General features: G+C 29.6%; 4 protein-coding genes across 4 annotated transcripts; 3 read left to right on the top strand and 1 right to left on the bottom strand.

The window, feature by feature from the left end:
• Positions 1-394: 394 nt before the first annotated feature.
• On the bottom strand, positions 395-6,890 carry Bm17821 (Uncharacterized protein; the record flags this gene model as incomplete). The annotated part of the gene is made up of 5 exons (XM_043082416.1): positions 395-1,435; positions 1,525-1,603; positions 1,754-1,788; positions 4,346-4,549; positions 6,012-6,890. 5 exons carry the CDS (start codon positions 6,888-6,890, stop codon positions 395-397), a joined length of 2,238 nt encoding a protein of 745 aa, XP_042938350.1.
• A 611-nt stretch (positions 6,891-7,501) lies between these two features.
• Bm17820 (Uncharacterized protein) lies at positions 7,502-11,579 on the top strand (the record flags this gene model as incomplete). Its single annotated transcript, XM_043082415.1, has 4 exons — positions 7,502-7,506; positions 7,664-7,742; positions 7,832-8,524; positions 11,409-11,579. The coding sequence occupies 4 exons, from the start codon at positions 7,502-7,504 to the stop codon at positions 11,577-11,579; spliced, it is 948 nt and encodes a 315-aa protein (XP_042938349.1).
• Positions 11,580-12,892: 1,313 nt separating this feature from the next.
• Positions 12,893-14,887, top strand: Bm11070 (F-box associated region family protein; the record flags this gene model as incomplete). Its single annotated transcript, XM_001897311.1, has 6 exons — positions 12,893-12,947; positions 13,052-13,161; positions 13,538-13,758; positions 13,965-14,088; positions 14,297-14,573; positions 14,706-14,887. The coding sequence occupies 6 exons, from the start codon at positions 12,893-12,895 to the stop codon at positions 14,885-14,887; spliced, it is 969 nt and encodes a 322-aa protein (XP_001897346.1).
• A 3,392-nt stretch (positions 14,888-18,279) lies between these two features.
• Positions 18,280-20,567, top strand: Bm11069 (EB module family protein; the record flags this gene model as incomplete). Its single annotated transcript, XM_001897310.2, has 7 exons — positions 18,280-18,319; positions 18,630-18,770; positions 18,865-18,993; positions 19,228-19,413; positions 19,591-19,752; positions 19,985-20,143; positions 20,428-20,567. The coding sequence occupies 7 exons, from the start codon at positions 18,280-18,282 to the stop codon at positions 20,565-20,567; spliced, it is 957 nt and encodes a 318-aa protein (XP_001897345.2).
• Between the last annotated feature and the right edge of the window lie 5,872 nt (positions 20,568-26,439).

Genomic DNA, 26,439 nt, shown 5'->3' with positions numbered 1-26,439 from the left:
TCATATAACTTTATGAAGTGATATGTTGTGATTAAGATGATTCTTTTCTTTCCCAAAAATTTATTTTCATTTTATATATGCAATAATCGAGGAAGGAATACATATGAGCAATTTCATTTAACAATATCGATACTTATTTGCAAATATCTCGTGCATAGCACATATGGTCATATACAAATGAAATCAATGGATGAAGCAAATGTTGAGAAATGCGTTACAGGAATCAAAACAGTGAAGGAAATGACCTTAATATACATATAAGGTCAAAGATATCAACAATAACTTCTCAACAAAAAAAGGAATATATAACTAGAATTTGATCAATACAAAATATAAATAATCAACAGCAACAGAAATAGCAAAGCGCATTTCTTTTCTTTAAAGTGCGCAGGATTTAATGATTCCGCATGTGAAATTTCAAACTGGTTTTAGTCTGAAAATCTTTACTGCATACAGTACAGTGGTAAACAGGTCTATTCATGTCATGAGTTACCATGTGAGACTGCAAAGTGTATCTTCGAGTGTAACTTTTTCCGCATATCGGACAACTGTACGGCTTTTCACCGGTATGAATCATCATATGTTTTTTCATATCCCCGAACTGAGTGAAACTCTTTTTGCATATTGAACAACTGTACGGTTTCTCACCGGTATGAATCATCACATGTTTTTTAATATTACTGAACTGAGTAAAATTCTTTTTGCATATTGGACAACTGTACGGCATCTCACCGGTATGAGTCATGATGTGCCTTTTCATATTACTGGGATCAGTGAAACTTTTCCCGCATATTGGACAACTGTACGGCTTCTCACCAGTATGAGTCATCATATGTTTTTTCAGATTAATGGAGATAGTGAAATTCTTTTTGCATGTCGGACAACTGTACGGCTTCTCATCGGTATGAATCATCATATGTTTTTTCATATTACCGGGTTCAGTGAAACTTTTCCTGCATATCGGACAACTGTACGGCTTTTCACCGGTATGAATCATCATATGTCTTTTCATATCCACGAACTGAGTGAAATTCTTTTTGCATATTGAACAACTGTACGGCTTCTCACCGGTATGAGTCATCATATGTCCTTTCATATGTGTTACTTCCTTTTGACATATATTGCAATGCTGCTTCCTTCCCGCCCTTCTTTCTTTCTTTGATAGTTCCATTACCTCCACTGTTTCCATTGTAACAAGCTGTTGCTGCGGTTTAATTCGTTCATTAGCCACTCCCTCCACTGATAAGCCTTGTGGCTTATTTCCTTCCTCTTTCACTTTTGAAGCCAATAAATCCAAAGGTTTTGTTTGAAGCAATTGCAGTCCAATTTCTTCTTCACCCATTCTTTCCATTGATAAGCCTTGTAATGCATTGCCTTTCTCTTTCACTTTTGATATTGATAAATCCAATGGTTCTGTTTGATCCGTTTGCGCTACCTCAAATGATATGAAATTATCAATCTGATACCGTGTAAAATTTTAAATCGCAGCGCTACATTGTATTTTTAAACTTTAAATGGACTTACGATGGTTTGAATATTGCTCAGTTGGAAGAAGAAAAAAAAATAGATGAAATGCATGTCAATGAATAACTTCTTGCCAATTCTGAAAAATGCGAAAAGGAGAAATTTCTTCAAGTAAATGCTTTCTAAATATATTAGATTATTTACAAATTTATCATCGAATCCAAAATCCCTATCATAATTCAAAAGTTTGAAAAGTGGTAACTATCGAAATAAGTGAAACAGAACTTACTGAATGAAATTTGTAGGAGAGTTTGACAGGGCTACCTGGTTATTTCTGTTTAGGTGTTGTTGGAGAATTGTATGTATAAATGCTCATTCAGATGGGAGTGGCAAACTACGTGGATTGGTAACCTATGTCCACGTATAATAACACAGGTATAGTAATAACAATAGGATATAAAAAAATACGTACAGTGATATGATAATGGCAGTCACTATTTAATCCTATACACTAAATAATTCCATTTCAGTTGCTATATCGCATTGTTGCAAATAATTTATGCAAAGCAGTTGTGATATTTTTTGCACAATTTTATTCCATTCTGCTTCAATTTTTTTACATTTTCAATGATTTCAGCAAATATTTCTAATCTTTGGTTTGGACTTCATTTTCAAATTTGTTTTGTCAAATTTGCTATGTACATGTGTAAATTAAGCTTATTAAATTTTTTTGCTACATATGATGTGATGAAGGTAGCTGTCAAATGAGTACCAATTGATATTTCTAACACATATCTATAGTGATGATGACAGTGATAATGTGATAATGAATAATGTTTAGAGGAAGAAAATTAATGATGACTATTTGATCATATTTTTTTTTTTGATCATATTAATCTGTCATCTATTAATCTAATATGTGAAGATACCTCAAAGGAAACCAGATGTTGTAATTCATGGCGAAAATAAACAACTGATTGTTTATTGTTTATGAAATGATAAAATTGTAAATGATTCAACAAAGAATACAAAAAAGGTATTAACTAATGTTATTATAGATTTTTTCATTTTAGCAAAAGCTTTATTTCTTTTATGGCAGTATTATGTAGTGTAAATTGCAAAATAAAGTTAGTTAATAAACTTGAATTAAATGGAAAATAAAAAGAGATTATAAATCAAAAGTAACTTGAAAACTAGGCTATGATAAAAAATACAATAACTATAACCCTTGTAAATAATGGAAACCATGACCTGATTTGAGCAAATCATGTGCAATGCAACAAAAATATGTTTGAACATATATTTCTTAAAGTGTGTTACAGTTTTCTAATATTGTTGGCATTTAATTAAAACATAATTTAGCAAAATTAAAATTCAGCAAAAAAAATAATACCTATGTAATAGATGACTGCCTATAAAAGTAACATTTTTTTCATAACAAATAGGTAGTAGACCACTTCTAAATTTCCACTCTAATTGAAATGACTGTCTCAATTGTTTGCGAATGTTTTATACATGTCATTGACCTATTATCATGTATTTATGTCATAATCACTTTATTATTTGGTATCATTAAAGTTTCCTCATTGATATGTATGCCCATTTCTTAGAAAATAGCTAAAGTGCTTTGTTCATCAAATTTCATCCGATGATTACCATCTGAAATTTTGTATATTTTCCAGAAAATATTATTTTGTAAAATCATTATTTGAAATTCATTATCAATGAACTTCTTAGTTCTAGAAGTCTTGGAAAAATGAAGGAAACTAACAAGAATAATAAAAATGAGACTCCCTTGCAATGATTTTCGTGTTATTTCTTCCAAACGCAAAAATCATTTCGTAATAAGCACATGTAAATCTAAGAATTATACTAGCTCTCAAAAAACAAAATTATTTCCACCGTATGATTCTAGTTGCAATTTAAGTTCATAATTTCATAAATTTACAACATGTTGGAGATCATAAGGGAACTTCCTTATAGCAGATTTTGCATAAAAATACTATAAGCAACCTTATACTATGCAACAAACAACGAATATTAATGTATAAGTGAGATGCAGCCAAGAATGTAAATGATATGTTGTGATTAAGATGATTCTTTTCTTTCCCAAAAATTTATTTTCATTTTATATATGCAATAATCGAGAAAGGAATACATATGAGCAATTTCATTTTATTAGTAATTTAACAACATCGATACTTATTTGCAAATATCTCGTGCATAGCACACATGGCTAATTGCAAATGAAATCATTGGATGAAGCTAATGTTGAGAAATGCGTTACAGGAAACAAAACAGTGAAGGAAATGACCTTAATATGCATATAAGATAAAAGATACCGACAGCAACTTGTCAACAAAGAAAGGAATATGTAACTAGAATTTGATCAATCCAAAATATAAATAATCAACGACAACAGAAATAGCAAAGCATTTCTTTTTTTTAAGGTGCGCAAGGTTTAATGATTCCGCATGTGAAATTTCAAGCCATTTTTTGTCTGAAAATCTTTACTGCATACAGTACAGTGATAGACAGGTCTATTCACGTCATGAGTTCCCATGTGAGACAGCAAATGGTGTTTATGTGTGAAACTTTTCCTGCATATCGGGCAACTGTGCAGCTTTTCACCGGTATGAATCATCATATGTTTTTTCATATCCCCGAACTGAGTGAAATTCTTTTTGCATATTGAACAACTGTACGGCTTCTCACCGGTATGAGTCGTCATATGTGATTTCATATATATTACTTCCTTTCGACATATCTCACAACGCTGCTTTTTTCTCGTCCTTCTTTCTTGCTTTGATAGTTTCACTACTTCCATCAGTTTTTCGATTGGAACGAGCCGTAACAGAGGTTTTATTCGTTCATTACTTACTTCCTCCATTGATAAACTTTGTGACCTATTTCCTTCCTTTTTCGCTTTTGAAGCCGATAAATCCAAGGGCTTTGTTTGAAACACTTGCAATCCAATCTCTTCTTCATTCTCTCTTTCCATTGATAAGCCTTGTAAACCATCCCTCTTCTCTTTCGCTTTTGATATTGATAAATCCAACGGTTCAGTTTGATCCGTTTGCGCTACCTCAAATGATATAAAATTATCAATCTGATACCGTGTAAAATTTTAAATCGCAGCGCTATGTTGCATTTTTATACTTTAAATGGACTTACGGTGGTTTGAATATTGCTCAGTTGGAAGAAGAAAAAAAAATAGATGAAATGCATGTCAATGAATAATTTCTTGCCAATTCTGAAAAGTGCGAAAAGGAGAAGTTTTTTCAAGTAAATGCTTTTTTAAATATATTAGATTATTTACAAATTTATCATCGAATTCAAAATCCTTGTCATAACTCAAAAGTTTGAAAAGTAGTAACATCTTCTATCGAAATAAGTGAAACAGAACTTACTGCATGAAATTTGTAGAAAAGTTTGACAGAGGCTATCCGATTACTTCTGTTTAGGTATTGTTGGAGAATTGTATGTATAAATGCTCATTCAGATGGGAGTGGCAAACTACGTGGATTGATAACCTATGTCCACGTATAATAACACAGGTATAGTAATAACAATAGGATATAAAAAAATACGTACAGTGATATGATAATGGCAGTCACTATTTAATCCTATACACTAAATAATTCCATTTCAGTTGCTATATCGCATTGTTGCAAATAATTTATGCAAAGCAGTTGTGATATTTTTTGCACAATTTTTTTACATTTTCGATGATTTCAGTAAATCTTTCTAATCTTTGGTTTGGACTATATTTTCAAGTTTGCTATGTAAGTATGTAAATTAAGCTTATTAAAATATTTTGCAACATATAATGTGATGAAGGTAGCTGTCAAATGAGTATCAATTGATGATTTCTAACACTTATTAATCTTTCAAATTTCAACCATAATGAAACTAAAAAAAGAACGTGGTCATTTTGGTGTGAATTATCTTTATCTCTATGAAAAAAAAAAAAAGAAACTGTTGGTGAACGGAATATCATACACTAATTATCTTGTTATTAAAAAGTTTTGGGTTTGTTCTTATTAGTAGTTGATCTGGCTTTCGCTAATCTGTTATCTATTAATCTAATATGTGAAGATACATGGAAGAAAACTGCAGCCGATGTTGTAATTTATTGCTGGCATTTAATTAAAACATAATTTAGCAAAATTAAAATATAGAAAAAAAAAAAAAAAATAATACCTACATGATAGATGACTGCCCATATACAAATGAAATCAATGATGCACCTAATGTTGAGAAATACATTACAGGGATCAAAATAGTGAAGGAAATGACCTTAATTTGCATATAAGACCAAAGATACTAACAATAATTTGTCAATAAAAAAAGGAATATGTAACTAGAATTTGACCAATAGAAAATATAAATAATCAATAACAACAGAACTATCAAAGCGCATTTCTTTTCTTTAAAGTGCACAAGGTTTAATGATTCTGCATGTGAAATTTCAGGCTTCTTTTAGTCTTAAAATATTTACTGCATACAGTACAGTTGTAGATAGGTCTATTCATATCATGAGTTACCATGTGAGACTGCAAAATGTGTTTTTGTATAAAACTTTTCCTGCATATCGGACAACTGTACGGTTTTTCACCGGTATGAATCATCATATGTCTTTTCACATCCCCGAACTGAGTGAAATTCTTTTTGCATATTGGACAACTGTACGGCATCTCACCGGTATGAGTCATGATGTGCCTTTTCATATTACTGGGATCAGTGGAACTTTTCCCGCATATTGGACAACTGTACGGTTTTTCACCGGTATGAATCATCATATGTCTTTTCACATCCCCGAACTGAGTGAAATTCTTTTTGCATATTGAACAACTGTACGGCTTCTCACCGGTATGAATCATCATATGTTTTTTCACATCCCCGAACTGAGTGAAATTCTTTTTGCATATTGAACAACTGTACGGCTTTTCACCGGTATGAATCAACATGTGTTTATTCATATTACTGGAACTAGTGAAATTCTTTTTACATATTGAACAACTGTACGGCTTCTCACCGGTATGAGTCATCATATGTTCTTTCATATGTGTTACTTCCTTTTGACATATATTGCAATGCTGTTTCCTTTCCGCCCTTCTTTCTTTCTTTGATAGTTCCATTACTTCCACTACTGTTTCGATTGGAACAAGCTGCCGCCGCGGTTTAATTCGTTCATCATCCACTCCCTCCACCGATAAACCTTCTAACTTATTTCCTTCCTCTTTCACTTTTGAAGCCGATAAATCCAAGGGCTTTGTTTGAAACACTTGCAATCCAATCTCTTCTTCACCCATTCTTTCCATTGATAAGCCTTGTAATCCATCCCCCTTCTCTTTCCCTTTTGATATTGATAAATCCAACGGTTCTGTTTGATCCGTTTGCGCTACCTCAAAGTGAAAGCACATTTCTTTTCTTTAAAGTGCACAATGTTTAATGATTCTGCGTGTGATTCCACTTCTAAATTTCCACGTTTATTTGTCTCAAATGTCTCAAATGTTTGCGGATGTTTTTTTACTCGTCATCGACCTATTATCATGTATTTATCCCATAATCACTTTATCGTCTGGTATCACAAAAGTTCCCTCATTGACATGTATGCCCATTTCCTAGATGGTATCTTCAATCAATGAAGTAAAAAAAATTGTGCAAAAATTATTTTTTTTCTTTTCTTTTCATAGAGATAAAGAAAATTCCACCATTAAATAATGCATGAATCACGCAGAATAAAAAAAAGAAAAACTGACTTGCATAAATTATTTGCATCAATGCGATATAGCAATTGAAATGGAATTATTTAGTGTAAAGGATTAAATAGTGATTGCCATAATCATATCATTGTACGTATTATTTTATACTCTATTGTTATTACTATACCTGTGTTATTATACGTGGACATAGATTATCAATCCACGTAGTTTGCCACTCCCATCTGAATGAGCATTTATACATACAATTCTCCAACAATACCTAAACAGAAGTAATCGGATAGCCTCTGTCAAACTTTTCTACAAATTTCATGCAGTAAGTTCTGTTTCACTTATTTCGATAGAAGATGTTACTACTTTTCAAACTTTTGAGTTATGACAAGGATTTTGAATTCGATGATAAATTTCTAAATAATCTAATATATTTAAAAAAGCATTTACTTGAAAAAATTTCTCCTTTTCGCACTTTTCAGAATTGGCAAGAAATTATTCATTGACATGCATTTCATCTATTTTTTTTTCTTCTTCCAACTGAGCAATATTCAAACCACCGTAAGTCCATTTAAAGTATAAAAATGCAACATAGCGCTGCGATTTAAAATTTTACACGGTATCAGATTGATAATTTCATATCATTTGAGGTAGCGCAAACGGACCAAACAGAACCGTTGGATTTATCAATATCAAAAGGGAAAGAGAAGGGGGATGGATTACAAGGCTTATCAATGGAAAGAATGGGTGAAGAAGAGATTGGATTGCAAGTGTTTCAAACAAAGCCCTTGGATTTATCGGCTTCAAAAGTGAAAGAGGAAGGAAATAAGTTAGAAGGTTTATCGGTAGAGGGAGTGGATGATGAACGAATTAAACCGCGGCGGCAGCTTGTTCCAATCGAAACAGTAGTGGAAGTAATGGAACTATCAAAGAAAGAAAGAAGGGCGGAAAGGAAACAGCATTGCAATATATGTCAAAAGGAAGTAACACATATGAAAGAACATATGATGACTCATACCGGTGAGAAGCCGTACAGTTGTTCAATATGTAAAAAGAATTTCACTAGTTCCAGTAATATGAATAAACACATGTTGATTCATACCGGTGAAAAGCCGTACAGTTGTTCAATATGCAAAAAGAATTTCACTCAGTTCGGGGATGTGAAAAAACATATGATGATTCATACCGGTGAGAAGCCGTACAGTTGTTCAATATGCAAAAAGAATTTCACTCAGTTCGGGGATGTGAAAAGACATATGATGATTCATACCGGTGAAAAACCGTACAGTTGTCCGATATGCAGGAAAAGTTTTATACAAAAACACATTTTGCAGTCTCACATGGTAACTCATGATATGAATAGACCTATCTACAACTGTACTGTATGCAGTAAATATTTTAAGACTAAAAGAAGCCTGAAATTTCACATGCAGAATCATTAAACCTTGTGCACTTTAAAGAAAAGAAATGCGCTTTGATAGTTCTGTTGTTATTGATTATTTATATTTTCTATTGGTCAAATTCTAGTTACATATTCCTTTTTTTATTGACAAATTATTGTTAGTATCTTTGGTCTTATATGCAAATTAAGGTCATTTCCTTCACTATTTTGATCCCTGTAATGTATTTCTCAACATTAGGTGCATCATTGATTTCATTTGTATATGGGCAGTCATCTATCATGTAGGTATTATTTTTTTTTTTTTTTTCTATATTTTAATTTTGCTAAATTATGTTTTAATTAAATGCCAGCAATAAATTACAACATCGGCTGCAGTTTTCTTCCATGTATCTTCACATATTAGATTAATAGATAACAGATTAGCGAAAGCCAGATCAACTACTAATAAGAACAAACCCAAAACTTTTTAATAACAAGATAATTAGTGTATGATATTCCGTTCACCAACAGTTTCTTTTTTTTTTTTTCATAGAGATAAAGATAATTCACACCAAAATGACCACGTTCTTTTTTTAGTTTCATTATGGTTGAAATTTGAAAGATTAATAAGTGTTAGAAATCATCAATTGATACTCATTTGACAGCTACCTTCATCACATTATATGTTGCAAAATATTTTAATAAGCTTAATTTACATACTTACATAGCAAACTTGAAAATATAGTCCAAACCAAAGATTAGAAAGATTTACTGAAATCATCGAAAATGTAAAAAAATTGTGCAAAAAATATCACAACTGCTTTGCATAAATTATTTGCAACAATGCGATATAGCAACTGAAATGGAATTATTTAGTGTATAGGATTAAATAGTGACTGCCATTATCATATCACTGTACGTATTTTTTTATATCCTATTGTTATTACTATACCTGTGTTATTATACGTGGACATAGGTTATCAATCCACGTAGTTTGCCACTCCCATCTGAATGAGCATTTATACATACAATTCTCCAACAATACCTAAACAGAAGTAATCGGATAGCCTCTGTCAAACTTTTCTACAAATTTCATGCAGTAAGTTCTGTTTCACTTATTTCGATAGAAGATGTTACTACTTTTCAAACTTTTGAGTTATGACAAGGATTTTGAATTCGATGATAAATTTGTAAATAATCTAATATATTTAAAAAAGCATTTACTTGAAAAAACTTCTCCTTTTCGCACTTTTCAGAATTGCCTATATGTATACTAATATCTTTTTCTTTTAAGTTATCCTTGCAATGTATTTTTCAGCATTAGCTTCATCCATTGATTTCATTTGCAAGTAACTTTGCATGCTATGCAAGAATTTGCAAATAAATATCGATATTGTTCAATTACTAATGAAATGAAATTGCTCATATGTATTCCTCCCTCGATTATTGCATAAATAAAATGGAAATAAATTTTTGGAAAGAAAAGAATCATCTTAATCACAACATATCACTTCATAAAGTTATATGATTATGCGATTTGCAGTAAATACATCAGATTCATATCATTTACATTCTTGGCTACATCTCACTTATACATTATTTACTTTTATTTATTCGTTGTTTGTTGCATAGTATAAGGTTGATTATATAGTTTTTTTTATGCAAAATTTGCTATCAGGAAGATCTCTTATGATTTCCAATATGCTGCAAATTTATGAAATTATGAACTTAATTGCAACTAGAATCATACGGTGGAAATAATTTTGTTTTTTGAGACACTACTAATATTCTTGCGGAATATTCTTTTTCTCTTTTTTACTTAAAACTTGCAGATTAGCATACTTTGTGATGGAGTTAGTTGAATTACACAGAGAGAAATATCATTCAATGTGAACAGGTTTGTTGGAAGGTAAGAACTGTTCAAATCGAACTATAGAAATTATTCCATTACCTCAAAATTATCTCGGATCTCTAAATGAACCAAAAAGGAAAGGCAATAGCTCAGTATTGATATAGATAATTTGCTTATTACCCGGCAACAATAATGCCATGAATGATGATGGTAAACGTTGGAAATGTCATCGCTTGAAGTGTATAATTGTTAGGAAATTGATCGCTATGGGCATCTTTTGATAACTAAATTTTCATTTACTAGTATGCTTGTTGTGTGCAATGGTCAAGTGGTCCATCTGCTTTTGACTTACGTGTGTTGCGTCTTTCACGAATGTCAGGCGTGTCTCGCTCGCTAAACCAGGCATAACATTGAACTGAGGAATTTGTTACACTTTTTGATGTGTAGAGAGGTAGTCATACAGTGATTGGGTTTTGCATATAGGTTATCTTGATGACGGTTTGTTGCAAATTGAAGGTAACTGATTTTTGCAAATATTTGGTCCGTCTGGTTGCAGTGGTTCTTTAATTTACTAATTTTTATAATTTCTCTACTGCAGTTTGATTTGGACCTCTCTCCACAGATCTCTGTTGAAGTTGAAGACGAATTAATGTATCGTAATAAAATGGTTTTCAGGTAGTTTATTTTACTACCCAAAAACCAACTGGAATTGTTCATTTGCTGTGAAGAATATGTCATGAAGGGGAATGTTGCCTGACAAAATTCTATAATTAATCTCTGGTTCACTATTTACCGAACATTCATTACTTAGTTTTAATTGGCTTAGCAGCGGATGGTCATATTAGAACAATCGATAGGTTATATAATCCAGTAGAATGTGTAAAGTACATTATAACTCATTATTTAAACTCTGCAAAATATGTAAAGATTAGGATATCTTTTGTATATTTTACATCTGGTAGGGTCATTGGATGTGAAAAAAAATTCAATTCAGTTCATGAACTCATTGCTTGTGCTGCGTTTTACCACAGTTAAACAGCTGGGACATTTAAAGAAACGGTTGGTTCTGCAGGGGATTGTGATGTGTGTTGCTGTAGTTTTCAATCATTCAGAAATATGGTCGATGAATGAAACTATGTCTCTTAGTATATGTTTTACTGCGTGAAAGCAATCAGGCTTTTATTCTGATCATTATTCTTTCTCCTTCATACCAGAAAAACAGTTAATATCGAAGTAAGAATTGAATTTAGATTAGAGCTTAATTCAGTTCTATAAGATTCTGTAGGCGTTTTTCACTTCTGTCATTTACTTTCGCTCAGAAAATTGTCATTCGCGGATGTGCTTTTGGCAGATTTAGAAGATGAATAAGTGATGAAGGAGATGAAACAGCATGGACGGGAGGGCTTAGAAGAAGTAGGTGAACAGTTACCATATATGATTCTGTTACAGATTTAGAAATTAAAACTCTCTTTAAATATTTAATTTTTTTAAATATATATTTAAATATTTGAGTGAATGGAGATTGAGGTTTTTGACTTCTCTTGTTAGTTGTACAGAAGGCTGTATTTCTGTTCTCGTGCATACTTCATTATTTGTGGTTGCAACTAAATTTTAAAAGTAATTCTACCAGTTAGAGTCATTTGAAGCGGATCACCAATATAATTTGATCGTGGAACTATGGGGTATGCAATGATGCTAAAAAAGTTTTTCATAGTAACTCTGTTACATGTGTAACAGCTTTATTCTTTTGTTTTGTCGATTATTATTATTATTATTATATTTATATTTATTATGTTTACATTATTATTTATTATATTCACCACAATAATAACAAGAAATTATACCAACATACACTAAATATTCGTTGAGATACTGGATATTCTCAAATTAATACTAAATAAGAATTGGCATGTCGAACGTATCGAATTGGATCTGTTCTCATCTGATCCATTTCTTTTAAATCCTTTGAAGTGAAACTTTTTCTTCGTTAAGATTGGAGTGAATATTTGATAAAATGCAGTTATAAAATCATTTCGAGTTTTCCCTTTTTGACTATAATTCCAGAACGAAAACTGGAGTATGATGTTTTGAGTTTGCTGTTTTTAGAGATGTTGGAATTGTTTGTTTTTATTGCTCAGTATATTTTGCATTTTTAATGACTTGTTTAATTAAAAAAGTGTTTATATATTAGAAAAGTAATGTTATTTCAGTTTTTTTTATTGATTGCGAAAGTGCATTCTTCGTTTTGCAACCTTTTGTATTTCATATTGCACATTAAAAGAGCCAGTATTCGCTGACTGTGTAAACCGATGAGTCATCTTCTAAAGAGACGATTGGAATAGAGACAAACTGTTTCAGATTCAAGTTTTATCCAAAGAACAGATCCAGAACAGACGCTATTGATCTGGGGATAATTTAAATATTCTCTTCTCTGATTTATAGTTGTTAGAGATTGTGTATGAACTATATTTGGTAGTAATGGAGACAATTACCTGGTCATCTCAAAGTGAAGCCGATGAAGAAATTGATGAAGGTATGCCTCGCTATAGGAGAACACTGTGATTCCTGAGAAAGTTGTGTGGTAGCTTCAGGTTTTCTGAGCGGTTTTTTATTGCTTACGTAGTAAGATCTTTTCAGAAGATGAAAGCAACATTTATATCCATGGTATACCAATTCCTTCACAAATTCTTGCAGAAGTGTTGGTCAGAGTTGATAATCGTCGTGATGTTGGTTATATATGTCCTTTGGTAGGTTGTTTTCGTTATTTCATCAATTTTGGTGGTTAACCCATCTATTTAAATTGTTAGAAAAAAATTTTATATCTTCACTAATAATATGTATTGGTTACGCCACTATATTAAATTTGTACTCTTTTAATACTCTTTATTTCTATTTCTTTACAACCAAGTAGAATTTTTAAAAACCATAAGGAAGGCAATGCATTCAAACATACTGGAAATCCGGAAAACGCAACTGCTTGGTTGAGTAAATTTAAATGTGATGTATTTGCCGTAGTATTTGAAATTGTCATATTCACATATTATTGTTTCACTTTACTTCTAAATGTGTTCCACTTTATTTCTAAAATTGATGAGTATTCTTTTTTTTTTAAAGCTATTGCAGATTTGTCGTCGATGGTACAGTGTTTTATCTGCTCCCGGTTTCTGGATCAGTTATATGATATACCGATCAATGGATTTGCCTCCCAACTCGTTACGAAATGAACCTTCACTCAATGTCAAAAAAGTTTCTCTTATGCAAGCTTTCGGCCGCAATTTGATTAGCAATCCTAGTGGTGACGATCGATATGAAAGTTGGGAAATGGGTGAAAACGGCGGTGATGGGTTAAGTTTCAGGATATTGTTTTGAACATTTCTGATGGAAGAGAAACAAAAACCATGTCGTCCGCAGATATTTATATTTGATCCTAATCCTCGAATCTTATTTGGATGTGATTCAGATGATGCAGGAGAGCTGAGGAAAACGAGAGTTAGAACCAGCATACGAATGTAATGATCTCAACCGTATTGAAATCACAATTTAAATTTAGATTCGGAATCGAGAAACCACCAGTAGGTTGTGTACCAGTGGAAAATATACCGGTTGCATTTGTGACAAGCTATGATTGGTGCAGTAAATTTCAAATCATTGATTTGTGGAAAGAGGGAATTGAAGTAATTATTTTCTTTTGTCATTTGTTTATTCTTTAAGCTACATATAGTTTAAATCAGTTATTGGTGATATTTAGAATGTCTTTTTCCTTACTGCACTGAAGCAATTCAGTTCTTACTATCAACTTTACTGTTGGTCAAAATTGTGGACTTCAAATAAATGTAGTAAAAACAGCTTTCCCTAGCACATCCTGACAAGGATCTCATTTAGCGTTCTTTTTTGGATGAATTTTGTCCACCAATCACCGTTTCGGAGTACCATACAGGTCGCTTCAATTGCCCATCGATTTATTTGTTAGAAGTGCAACTGCTTCCCGATGGAATTATGCCTTTGCCATACAGACCAATGCCAGGATTTCTTGTGTATGCTCGGTACCCTCGCCTCTCTCAACAGTATGATACACCAGAACATGAATGGATACATCGTGATGTACCACAGCGTGATGAAACAACCGATACTTCAATAACCCGAATTCGCATGTTGAAAGGTAAATTTTTACGTTAATTTCATTTTTTCTACTTTATCAAAAACAGAATAAAGCAGTTCGCTGATAATATATCAACGAACGTGCAGTGTCGTTAATTCCTTTAATTGATAATATTTTTTTTCTGGGTTTTAGAGGTTGAATGGCGAAAGATCGAACATACATTTTCGAATTATCCTAGAGGCATTCGTTACGTATTATTTCGACATAGTGGAAAAGATCAGCAGGGATATTGGGATGAATGTTATGGTTCAAAAATGGCTAAAGCTTCGGTTATTGTAAATTACGGTAATGGAGAACGAAGATGTATACCCTGATGAACGCAATTTCGATGATTTGATAAAAGTTCGATTTAAATTCAATAAGAATTTGAACTATGCTGTACTTATGTGACTTGCTTCTAATATCGAACACAATATCAACGCATGATGTTTTCTTTATTTTACTAACTTTTTTATACCACTGGTTCATCTCAATTACTTTTTGAGTTCCTTATAACGAGACGTCAACGGAATATCTAAATTTACGCCATTTTTTTTTTAATGAGTTATACTTGGTAGTTAATTGGCTTCTTTAACAAAAATATTGCAATGATTTTAGACCTAATGATCCGTTGTCTTAGTTACTTTGTATGTTCTTTTTTCCCCTCTTCCCTTGTTTCTTTTCAATTCCATAATTTTTTCCAATCTTTTCTAATTTTCCTTTTCCAGAAAGTAAGCTCCCTAAAATGATCTGTTTTTGGTATTATGCTTCTTTTTCTGGCTTGCTGAAAGTAACAAATTTTTTTTTGTTTGTAACTCTGTAGTTCAGTGAAAATTCTGGCTAGTCTCTGTCTGAAGAAACAAACGTCGATACTAAATTATGATTAGATATGTTTTTATTCTTACCTCTCTTATTAGTGTTGATTGAGAGAATCTCTAGCAGTATTCTAATACAATTATGCGCGGTATATTTTTTATATTCTTAACCTTTTTTTTATAATAAATAGGTTTTTTAACGGATTACGAAGCGACATTTGGTATTTTAAAGAAAATTGCACTCTTTATTTCATTTTTGTTGTATATATTAATTATTATTCTTCAATTTACATGCTGTGGAACGTCTTTTTAATCGGAAACAATTCCTGATAATGTTGTATTTTGCTTGCTGCTGGTCATCAAGCATTTCTATTAATTTCTAACTGACTTGATATGTTTTTGTTAATGTCTAGGCTTTAATTTGAGATAGTCTTGTTGATAATGGTTATTTGTTGGAATGGATCAGGGGTAAACTTTCGAAAAAAGGCCTTTTCCGAAGCTTTCATTAATTGTCAAAATGGAAATAACACAAAATGTTTTCAGTGATGTGATGAGATTGAATAAATCTAGGTTAATTGGGAAGTAATGAAGTACTGTTGATTGATAGCTATAATTCGTTGTTACCTTAGAAGGACATTGATTTTCACTAACATGAATTACATTCTTAATTCACTTATTCTGATTTTGTATTGTTGTTTATAGTTTAAAATACTGAATATAGTAATAAATTATCTTTTGCTCCCTTTTAAAGGAAATCTGTGCACAAAAATTACTCTTTTTCTGAACACTTAATATCCGTTCCCTATTTCTTAGGTTCACTTCCTGTCAGATTTAATTACTTTATTACTTTGAAAAAAAAACTAAATTTCTATATTGTGTGTTGAAAAATTAAATTTCCATGTCAAGAATACAGTAAGGATTTATTAACATAACTGATTCTTTCGGATTGTTTTTAGTTTCCAATTGTATTTGTATTTGTTTTTTTAGTTATAATTTTAAAAGAACATCAAATTTAGAGATTTTACCATGTTAATAAATTACCAAAAGTTGTGTAACTGATTCTTTTGGGTTGTATTTAATTTCTAATCATGTTTATCAGCAATATTTTCTATTAATAAAAACAGTACATTGGACCAATCTCTCTACACTATGATGCATATCAAACACGGAAAAGATAATTCATTAATTCACAATTTTTTTTTTTTTATAATGATTAACCATGACACTCAAATTTAAATTTGGTCAGTGTTTGAGTTTCAAACAAAATCTTGGACCTGGCTTTAATAGCTCGCTTATAGTTGGACTCTTTGATATTATTGCTGAATTTTCAATTTGATAAAGGCTTAACCTTGGATTATTTTCTCTTTTTTAAGTGCTTTCAAAAAAAAAAAATATATATATATATATAAATTAATTGCTTCCATTATCTGTAACTTACTTGTATACTTGTAGTACGTTATATAAGGAAGTATCAGGTACAACTAAATCCTTAAAAATCTTATATTGAAGTCATTTTATAGATTCCATAAAAGCACTTTACTTTTCTAGGAAAGTTTAACGGTTATCAGAAGGTGACTATATGGTAGATTAAATATGATAAATGTTTTGGAGAATCTCGAAAAGGCGAGACAGGATCAGCTGACTATATAAAAACTGTTGAGCAAATTTTATTTTTAGGATGTTTAGAAAGAATCGCTTGATTATATCCATCAGAAATGTATTGAAAGTGACAGAGCGCATCTTCAGAGACTCATTTTTGAAATTCAAGGAGAAATTATGAGTGCTTATTGCTAAAATGTGTGCTGGATAGGTATATTTATGGTTTAGAAATTAATTTAAAGGGATTTCAAGATAACAAAATAAATGCTTGAAAATGCTTTATCCAATTCAATTGCTTCATATTTTGCAGTTGTACAGAACAGAATACTCATTAGAAGCTATGATTACGAAGAAAATATTCTCGGAATTTCTAAACAAGTTGAAAAGACTCTCCCATCTGATGTTAAATACATAAATATCGATAGCTTCATGCGTAGATAAGAATATTCGCCAGAAGTGTACTTGTTTACTTTTTTTTTTCTGGCAAAAATTATTGCATTAATTGTTGCAATTTGTTTTTTAAATTTCTACATATACAAATTTTATTTGTCATAATTTCTAAGAGTCATAGAGACAGAAGTAGATTTGAATTTACTTATAAATGATTGTTTGGTTATATGAGATATTATCTGAGATGGCTGTAACCCTTATGGACGATTGAATTGAAATTTCATTTTATAATGTTTAAGTAATATTTGTGATCAATTTAATCACTTGAAGAATTTCTCACGGAAAAAAAATGGATGACAAAAAATGAAAAAGAACCAACTGTTTACTTAAAATCAGGATGAGTCAATGAATAAACAATTTTGGATATTTCTTAATTGTTGTATGGCTCAAATAGAACGAAAATAACATACCTTCAGGTAAAAGCAAATAAAACCAGGAGGAGTTACCAACTGAAAACCGGAAATATAAGAAAGAGTGAAATTGTATGTTTATAAGCTAAAAGATACGATTATATAAATCTATTTATGCTAACTTTCTTAAAGTAACCTAACAACAGCTGTTAATAACCTCCGATTTTTAATCCTTTTTTTTTCTTCCTTTTCCCACTTTTTTGCCGCTTATCTTTTTAATTTTTTGTTAAAATGTAGAAGAGATCAGATGAAATACTTTTTGAATTCTTTTCTTCTATAGCATTGTAAATTCTCATCTCTTTTAAAATGAGAAAAGCAGCTAGAAATTTTTATTTTCACCTTTTCATTGTTAATAGTTCGAAACTTTTAAAAGTATCTAATGAAATGATGCATAAAAAGAGTTTTATTTTGTATTTACTGCAATAATTATTTTAGCAATATTTCTCTTTCAGAATGCAATTCTTACCATCACTTCTTCCGTTATTATTGACAGGTATAATAACAGGTGTATCAAAGTCATTACAATTCTATAAGAAAAGGTGTTACAAGCTGTCTTATCTTTAAAATATATGGTCAATGATAATATATACACAAATATATTTAGTTTAAAAATATATTTAAATATTTAGAAGCTAATTACACTGTAACTTATTCAGATTATGTTCCAATTGCATATCAAAAAAATAGTTTTCATTAATTAATTGATCATATCTTTATCAGTAACTTCACCCTTTTTGACATAAATTTTTACAATTTTAAATTGACCAATAATATTATGAAAGTATAATTTTGGTATTGTTGAGGAGCAAGTTTTGTGCTGGGACAGTGTCCAGCAGGTGGTACAGCGATGCTAAACGGTTATCGGTGTACATCGAGCACACAGTGCCAGAATATCTCTCCGGAATACTACTGTTACCAGGGAGTTTGCTGTTTGGATAGCTTAGGTATTCTTCCTGAAACTCTTCTCTCTACAAATCCAATAACCATGCATCTCACAAACTATGCAAATTGTCGCTCTTCTACAAATTTCCACTACAGCAAACTCAGTGTCATACGGTGGATACTGTACGATGACCGCACAATGCAGTACATTTGGCGCAATGTGCATTTCACATGTATGCCAGTGCGCAAATGGTTCGCAGTACAACGGTCGTGCGTGTATCGCAAGTAGGGTTCTTCAATTTACTAGATTTTCTAGAATTCTAGATTTATTAGATTAAATGAATATTAAATGCTAGGTGGAATTTAAACTTTATACCATAAGTCTTGTGATCTTCATTGGTTACTTTAGAGAGTAACCAATGAAGATAATCGAGAAATAGAGAGATATATCGTACATCTACCTGTGTGATATATAGTATACCTTGTTTCTAACGTCATCTTCACGTAACATTTCTATAGCTCCAATTCTTTGTCCTTCAAATCAAATTTCGATAAATGGGCAGTGCTACCGGAGAGTAACCTATGGTTTTCTATGTAATTACACTCAACAATGTGCTTATATTGGCGCTTTTTGCACTGATGGAATTTGCCGTTGTCAATTTGGTTTTACTTTTGATGGAAGCAAATGTATTCCACGTTCTAAGAGTTAGCTATTGGAATTGTTAAATTATTTTATTAATAAATAAAATTGGATTAATATATCTACTTGATGATTTCGGCATATATTATAATTGGTCTGAAATTGATCAACCTTTTTTGATAAGTTTTTGTTCACATCCTTGTAAATAAATGCTAGTTTCTTTGTTGTTTATGGACTTTTAGTCTGTCCTGGAAATCAGATAGCCATTAGTGGACAGTGTTATCCATTTGCTCGCTTGGGTGAAGCATGTATGTATAGTGAGCAATGTATCGATAAGTGGTATCGGTCACTTTTGTGTGTTAATGGTCAGTGTGTGATCCAAATGAATGATGACACTTCGAGAGGTAAGCTTAACTACTTGTTACTTATTTTTTGTTCTTTTTCATATTAATCCTAATTTTTTAAGCAAATTTTATTTCAAAGAAGAAAGAAGGAAAAAATAAAGTGAAATAATATTGATGACAATTGGTGACATCCAAAAGGTATGATCATCCGTGATCTCTCCTCTCTTTTTTTTCTTCTTTTACCTCTATCACTATTGATTTTTGATTGTGAATTTTTTGCAAAAAAATTTAGCGACATGCCGTGATCGACGTGCTGAAGTGGAATACGTGAATGGTAGTGTGAAGAACTGTTTATATTGGCCCTGTACGGTTGGTTATTTTTGCGAATACAGTGAATCCCAGAATGGTGGTCAGTACATCTGCTGTGGTACCAATGCTAATAATATTTATGGTTTGCTTTATGAGATTTTGTTAACGAGTCCAATGAGACTAATTTAATTGCTACCTTAAATTCATTTCTGATTTACTATTGCATTCTGCAAAATGATATCGTTCCATGCTGCATGATGCAGTGACTCAATAATTTTAGTTCGTTATTTATATTTTCATTTCTGAAATATTTACAAAGCATTAAATAGTTTTAGAAAAAAAGAAATCATTGGTGACAAAATTATCAGATACCAATATATTTGGAGGTTTATTTCACATCAACGATCAATATTTTTAAATTTTCAGGTAAGGTGAAAGTGTATCCGGGCACTAACAAGCCATTAAATTGTTCTACAACTAACGGTTGTATATTTCCGGATACACCTAATTGTGTTATGTCGCATCGATATGGTTACAAAGTTTGCTGCTCAACTATGAACTGCTAATGAAGTATATAATTTTGACAGAAAAATAATACTTCAATTGATTATTGTATATTTCTATGAAAATTATAGCAAATTTTAAAGTATCGGAAATAATACTTTTTGTTGATATGTGATAATATTGATAACTGTTATCGATTGTAATGAAATATGTAAAGACCGTAAATAAATGAGCTAAAAAATGATCAAATAAACATATTCAACAGCTAGCAAAAAATGATTGCTTTTTTTCTGATTTTGAGTTTAAAATGATTTTTTTTTTCCTTCATTCTGTCATTGTATGATTAAATTGTTTGATTTAAAATTGCCATTATTAAAGTTTTATTTTTTTTCTTCGTATTTTCAAATGCCAGCAAAGATTTCTTGTATATCAAAATGTCAATAGACCAATAAACTGTGATTTCATTGTGTTTGATTAGCTTATCAGTGATTTGGCTTGTATTGAAGCATATAATATCATCATATCATTGTTAATTAGATGGTATTGAAAATGGGCTAAAAAACATGACAAAAATTAATAACAAGTATTTCAATAATTTTTTAGTGATATAAAAAATTTACTGCTTAAGTGTCCTTTTTTGATACACAAGTAGCTTTTGTATGAACTTTTGACTGATTTTGTTTAAATCATTAATATGAGAGAAATTTGATAACATTAATTTTAGAAAGATTGACTTACTGATCTGCACTTTGATTTGAAATTTTTTATAAATATATTTGCTTTAATTAGTAAAAAGATGTCATTTGTAAGATATAAGTTGTTTTGAATGGATACTAAGTAAATTTTTCAGGAAAAATAAGATCAAAGTGATCCGATAATTTTGATCAATAATTTTTTTCAAACATTTCTCATTGAGATTTGTTACTTCCAAGTTTCTATTTGTTAAATTTGTAATATCAAAAAACTTACTAATAATTGTAAGGAAATTTTTTGCATTAATAAAGTTTTAACACATTAATGAAATTTCACGATATTACTTCGAGAGTAAAATAAGAGGTCAGAATCAGACAAGAATTAAATAACTGAAATTGTCATTCGTTAAATATCCCACATATTTCAGTTAAAATATTTCACAAAGGGAAATGTATGTTAAAGAAAATATTTGTAAACAAATGATTTTAGTGTTTAAAAAAACTCATTGCTTGAAGAATATTTCATTTTGTGCAATTAAAAACAATGAATTTTACAATGTTTTTATAAAGCACAAATAGTTACATGCACAATTATGCATGCAGCTGTACTTTATAATACAAATTAATTAATTGTGGAAGTAATGTTTTGAAAAGAAAGTTTAAATTTGTAATATCAAAAATAAATTTAAAGGAGTTTAGTAATGGAATTAAGTAATGGCCGTTAGTCTCAATTGTATACTTTTAATTACTTTTAATATTTTCACTTTAAAGCACTATCCAAAATTTTTAAAGAATAAAAAAAATTTTTTGGTCCCCTTTTACACAAATACCTCTTTCTATGGCAGTCGCTAACTTCATTATTTTAAAAATTGTTAATAAATTCTTGACACATAATAGTTTTGCTTGTTTGGAAAATGAAATTGTTCATATTATTTCACCTCTGAGTGCCGAATAAAATTAATTGAATTTAGTAAAGTGATGATCGGATGAAGTAATCTGCTAGAAAAACAATTCCATATACTGGAATTCATCAACAAGTTTTTTCGATTTTATGCTAACAGAGAGAAGAAGAGAGTAATCAAAATTATAAAGTAATATTAACTTAGCTGAGTTATACAAACATTTGATTTTTCAAACTTTCAAATGGTGAGACTACTAGATCTACCATACTGATCAAAAAAAAAAAAAGGGAAATTGATTTTTTTTTTGTAAGGAAATTTGCATTTCGAAAAAGAAATTTCTAAAAAAAGTAAAGAAATTTCTATTCTTCTAAAAGAGAAAAAAAAAATGATATGATAAGAATAAAGGATTTGGAAGCCAAAAGATTCTTTATCAATATGCTTTCTTGAAATTTTTTCAAAACTTAGGACAAATGAAGAAATGAAGAATTTTCGTTTCCGGAATACCTTGTTAATGATAATTTAAATATGGTGGCTATTCAGTAGGAATACAAAATTAAATTTTTGAAGTCAATTCCTGAAATAAAATTTTAATTACTAACTAATAGATTGAAAATAATTCACTGAAATTGAAAAATATGAAATTAAATCTATTATTCTAAATTATTAAATATTAAAATCTGGGTTTGGATACATTAACAGATACATTGCCTACACTAATATTTTGTGGCACTTATTTAGAAACGATTTCTTCATTACCAAAACTGATATTTTATTATTATTATTATTATTATTATTATTATTATTATTATTATTATTATTATTATTATTATTATTATTATTATTATTATTATTATCGAAACTGCAATGCCATTTTGTTATTTTCACTGTCAAAAATCAAAAAATCAAAATACAAAATATTTGATTATAAATCAAATCAAATAAATTAATCATAAATTTTCTAGCTGTAAAGTAACATTGTGTCAGATTACTGCAAAATACTTTCAGAGAGAATTCTCAAAAATTTCATATTCAAGGAAAATCAAAGAATAAATGAAGCACATTAGCTTATTTTTTTAATATGATACCAGACGACACGTTGAATGTCGGATTTAATCCTTCTGTTCCATCTGTGACGTATTTTCGACATTTTCCTATTCTATTCTTATTGTTCTATATTTCTAGTTTAATCGCCAATGAAATTATCACCTTAAAGGTGACAATTTCATTGTGTCATTAGCATGTGTCATCCAAATATTGTTGCCTTCTTAGGACATTCACAAATTTTTCCTATTCATACCTTCCTTCTTTTTTTTTTTTTTTTTTTTAAAGAAAAAGAAGGAAATGAAATTTAGTAATTCCATGAAATTTCTGAATAATTAGGTAACAATAATATTCATTTAACCTTGACATTTCTCTTCACATATATATATATCACTGCAAAATTTCTTCCTTTTATTTCATTCATCTTCGAGAATTTCAATATTGACAACAACTTTTTCGTTTTTTTTTTCAAACTTTCTTTTGTTTTAATAACAAATTAAAACACAATAATAATTTTATGCAATCTATAAGTTAATCTATGAAATAAGTGTTAATAAACAATTAGTTTGAAAACTAACAATAATCGATCTGCAGAAAAAGCAATCATTAATTTGCGACATTCATGTTAATTAACTATAACTTGTCACCTGTGACAAATAAGGGTAAAAAAGAAAATCAATCACTAATTGGAAATATTTAATACGAACTATTAATAAATCAATTAATGAATCACCACTTCTTATTCAACGTAAATTTGGAGATAAAACATAAATGAAGTAAAAAATACGATTGAATTGGTTTCACTTACTTTCTCTAAAATTTTAGTTAATATTTTTATCGATGAAATTTTCTTATTTCATTGGGTTGAAATTTTGCATTTACTTTTGGCAATACTGATATAAATGTTCAATGTTATCAAAGATTTATCTTTGACAAACTATTTCGCTTTTTGAAATTAAATCCAAAATAGTATTATTTAATTAGATTCAAAAAAAATTTTTTTTTTAGTACCACAACTATTTATAGAGCACTTTTAAATGCAAATTTGCAAAATTTAAAAGATTGAATAAATTCTTTACAAAAATGAATGCTATTTACAGCACCAGACTGATAATGAGAGATCCGGTTGGTATCACCTCAAAAACTGGATCCGTTCTTGTGAATGAATATGGCAAAGTTACTGACAAGAAGAAATAATCCTACAATAATAATTTTTTTTTTTTTTTTTGATTCTGAAAATTTAATTGTATTGCAATCTGTTGAATTGCTATATAATTTTAGCTAAACGAATTATGATTATTTGAGAGATTTCATTGATACAAAAGATAATTTCAGCAGTAAAATTGCATTGGTTCTGAAAATTCTGAAAAGAAAAAAGTTAAAATAAATTAATAATTTCACTATCAAATAATTATTTTTCAATTTATCGAGTAAATACTATTTCTTATTTTTTTTTTTTTTTTGCATCTTATATTTCTCTTTGATCTTATTTTTCCCCAACTTTTTTTACATTTCTTTTCCCATTTTTCTAATCTTTCGTCAATTTTCAAGAATTAATTAAAATTTGAAGCATTAAAATTTTCTAGACATAGCTGAATTTCAAAACTTAAAATAAAGATATAGAATTATGAGGTAGAAATTGAATGGAATTAAATTTTTATAAAATTATGCAATTTGAAGAAGGATGGGGAATAAACGGTGAACAGGTAGAAATTTCGAATACTATTCTGTTTGCTTTAAAAATTTCATATTTTTTCTTTTCATTTTCATTTCTCCATTCTTACAATTAAAAGAATTTTGATGTCCGAGATTCCAATTTTTTAATTTTTATTAACTTATCAAAAATTGTTGCTCATAAAAATCACTTTTGAATCATTTTTTTTTTTCTTCTAAATCACTGATATTTGATCAAATCATTCAAATATCTGAAAACATTGGACTGAAATACAAAATTGAAGTAAATCAGCAAAATTTATATGTAAAGAAAAAATAAAGCTTAGATTTTTGATTAATTCTCCAGCATTTCATCTTTTCTTGCTTAGTGCAAATTAAATTAGCAACTCGTAATTATTCCTATTTACAATGATATTTTAATTAAACATTCTAACAGATATACCATATTGATTAAATTTTTGTTGGTTAATTTCGCGAAATAATTTTATTTATTTCTCGAATTGCTTTTGTGACAATTGTTGTGACAATTCTTGATCCATTTAATGATAATTTTTTCTGCTTTCTGAAGACAATGATAGCATGATAAGAATACTTTGTTCTGATGATAAATTTTCCTTATCACTATACCTCTACAATTAATTTGTTTAATTTGAGATTTTTTTCATTTACATAATTAAATTTCTTTTTTTTTTTTATTTACAGATGGATATATTGCTGTAATAAATTTCTACCGTAACAATTGGGTAATAATTAAATGATTAGATCAGGTACGATTACAATGATAAAAAACTTTCTAAACTATTTGCTTGTTTATTTTAAAATTCAAAAGAATACCTTTCTATAAATTTCTTTTATGGGAAGAGCTGAGTGAAGTTTTGACATTAATCAATTTGAAATTTAAATTCAATACTAATAAGAAAAGTTTGGATTAATTTGTTTTGCAGTCTGATTTAAATTTTCCTTTTAAAAAAACGAACGTATTTGAAACAAATTATTGAATCAGTTATGCTTAATTATAACTGAAAAACTGCTTATCATATTAAAAAAAACTTTTTAGTGTTGTTATCTTTCTTTTTTAATTACCGCATCTACCACTATTCACTGATAATTTTCGATTTGAAAATTTTTTGCTGTTAAAATTTAAAAACTATAAATTAAGTTTTTATTAAATTACATTGGAAAATAAAAATTTTCAGACATAAATGCGCAATGATTATTCAAAAGTTTTAGAAAATATTTTTTTGAACTAAAAATTAATTGAAAAAAACAAACTTAGTTTAGATGTGACTTAAAATTTGACTATTAAATGTAAAATATGCAAAATAATAGTAACCTGTCCTAAAGTAAAGTAATAAAAATTTTGGATTACAACAAATTGATGCAAAATTTTATGAAATTGTGATGGTCAATGGAAATAAAATTTTGAAAATGAACATACAACGATGAAAATACAGGTAAAATGCTATAAGAATTGATCCAAACGATTAAAAATATATCCGAAAATGAGAATAACCGTGCTGTGTTGAATGGCCTGAATCTTTTAATTTATAGTTTACCCAATATTTATTTCAAATTTTATAATGCTTCAATAATTTTAGCTTTCTTGTTTACTTGGAATTATTCAT

The sequence above is a fragment of the Brugia malayi genome (assembly GCF_000002995.4).
Source record: "Brugia malayi strain FR3 genome assembly, contig: Bm_v4_Chr4_scaffold_001, whole genome shotgun sequence".
NCBI classification, from domain to species: Eukaryota; Metazoa; Nematoda; class Chromadorea; order Rhabditida; family Onchocercidae; genus Brugia; species Brugia malayi.
This window is presented reverse-complemented; position numbering and strand designations above follow the sequence as displayed.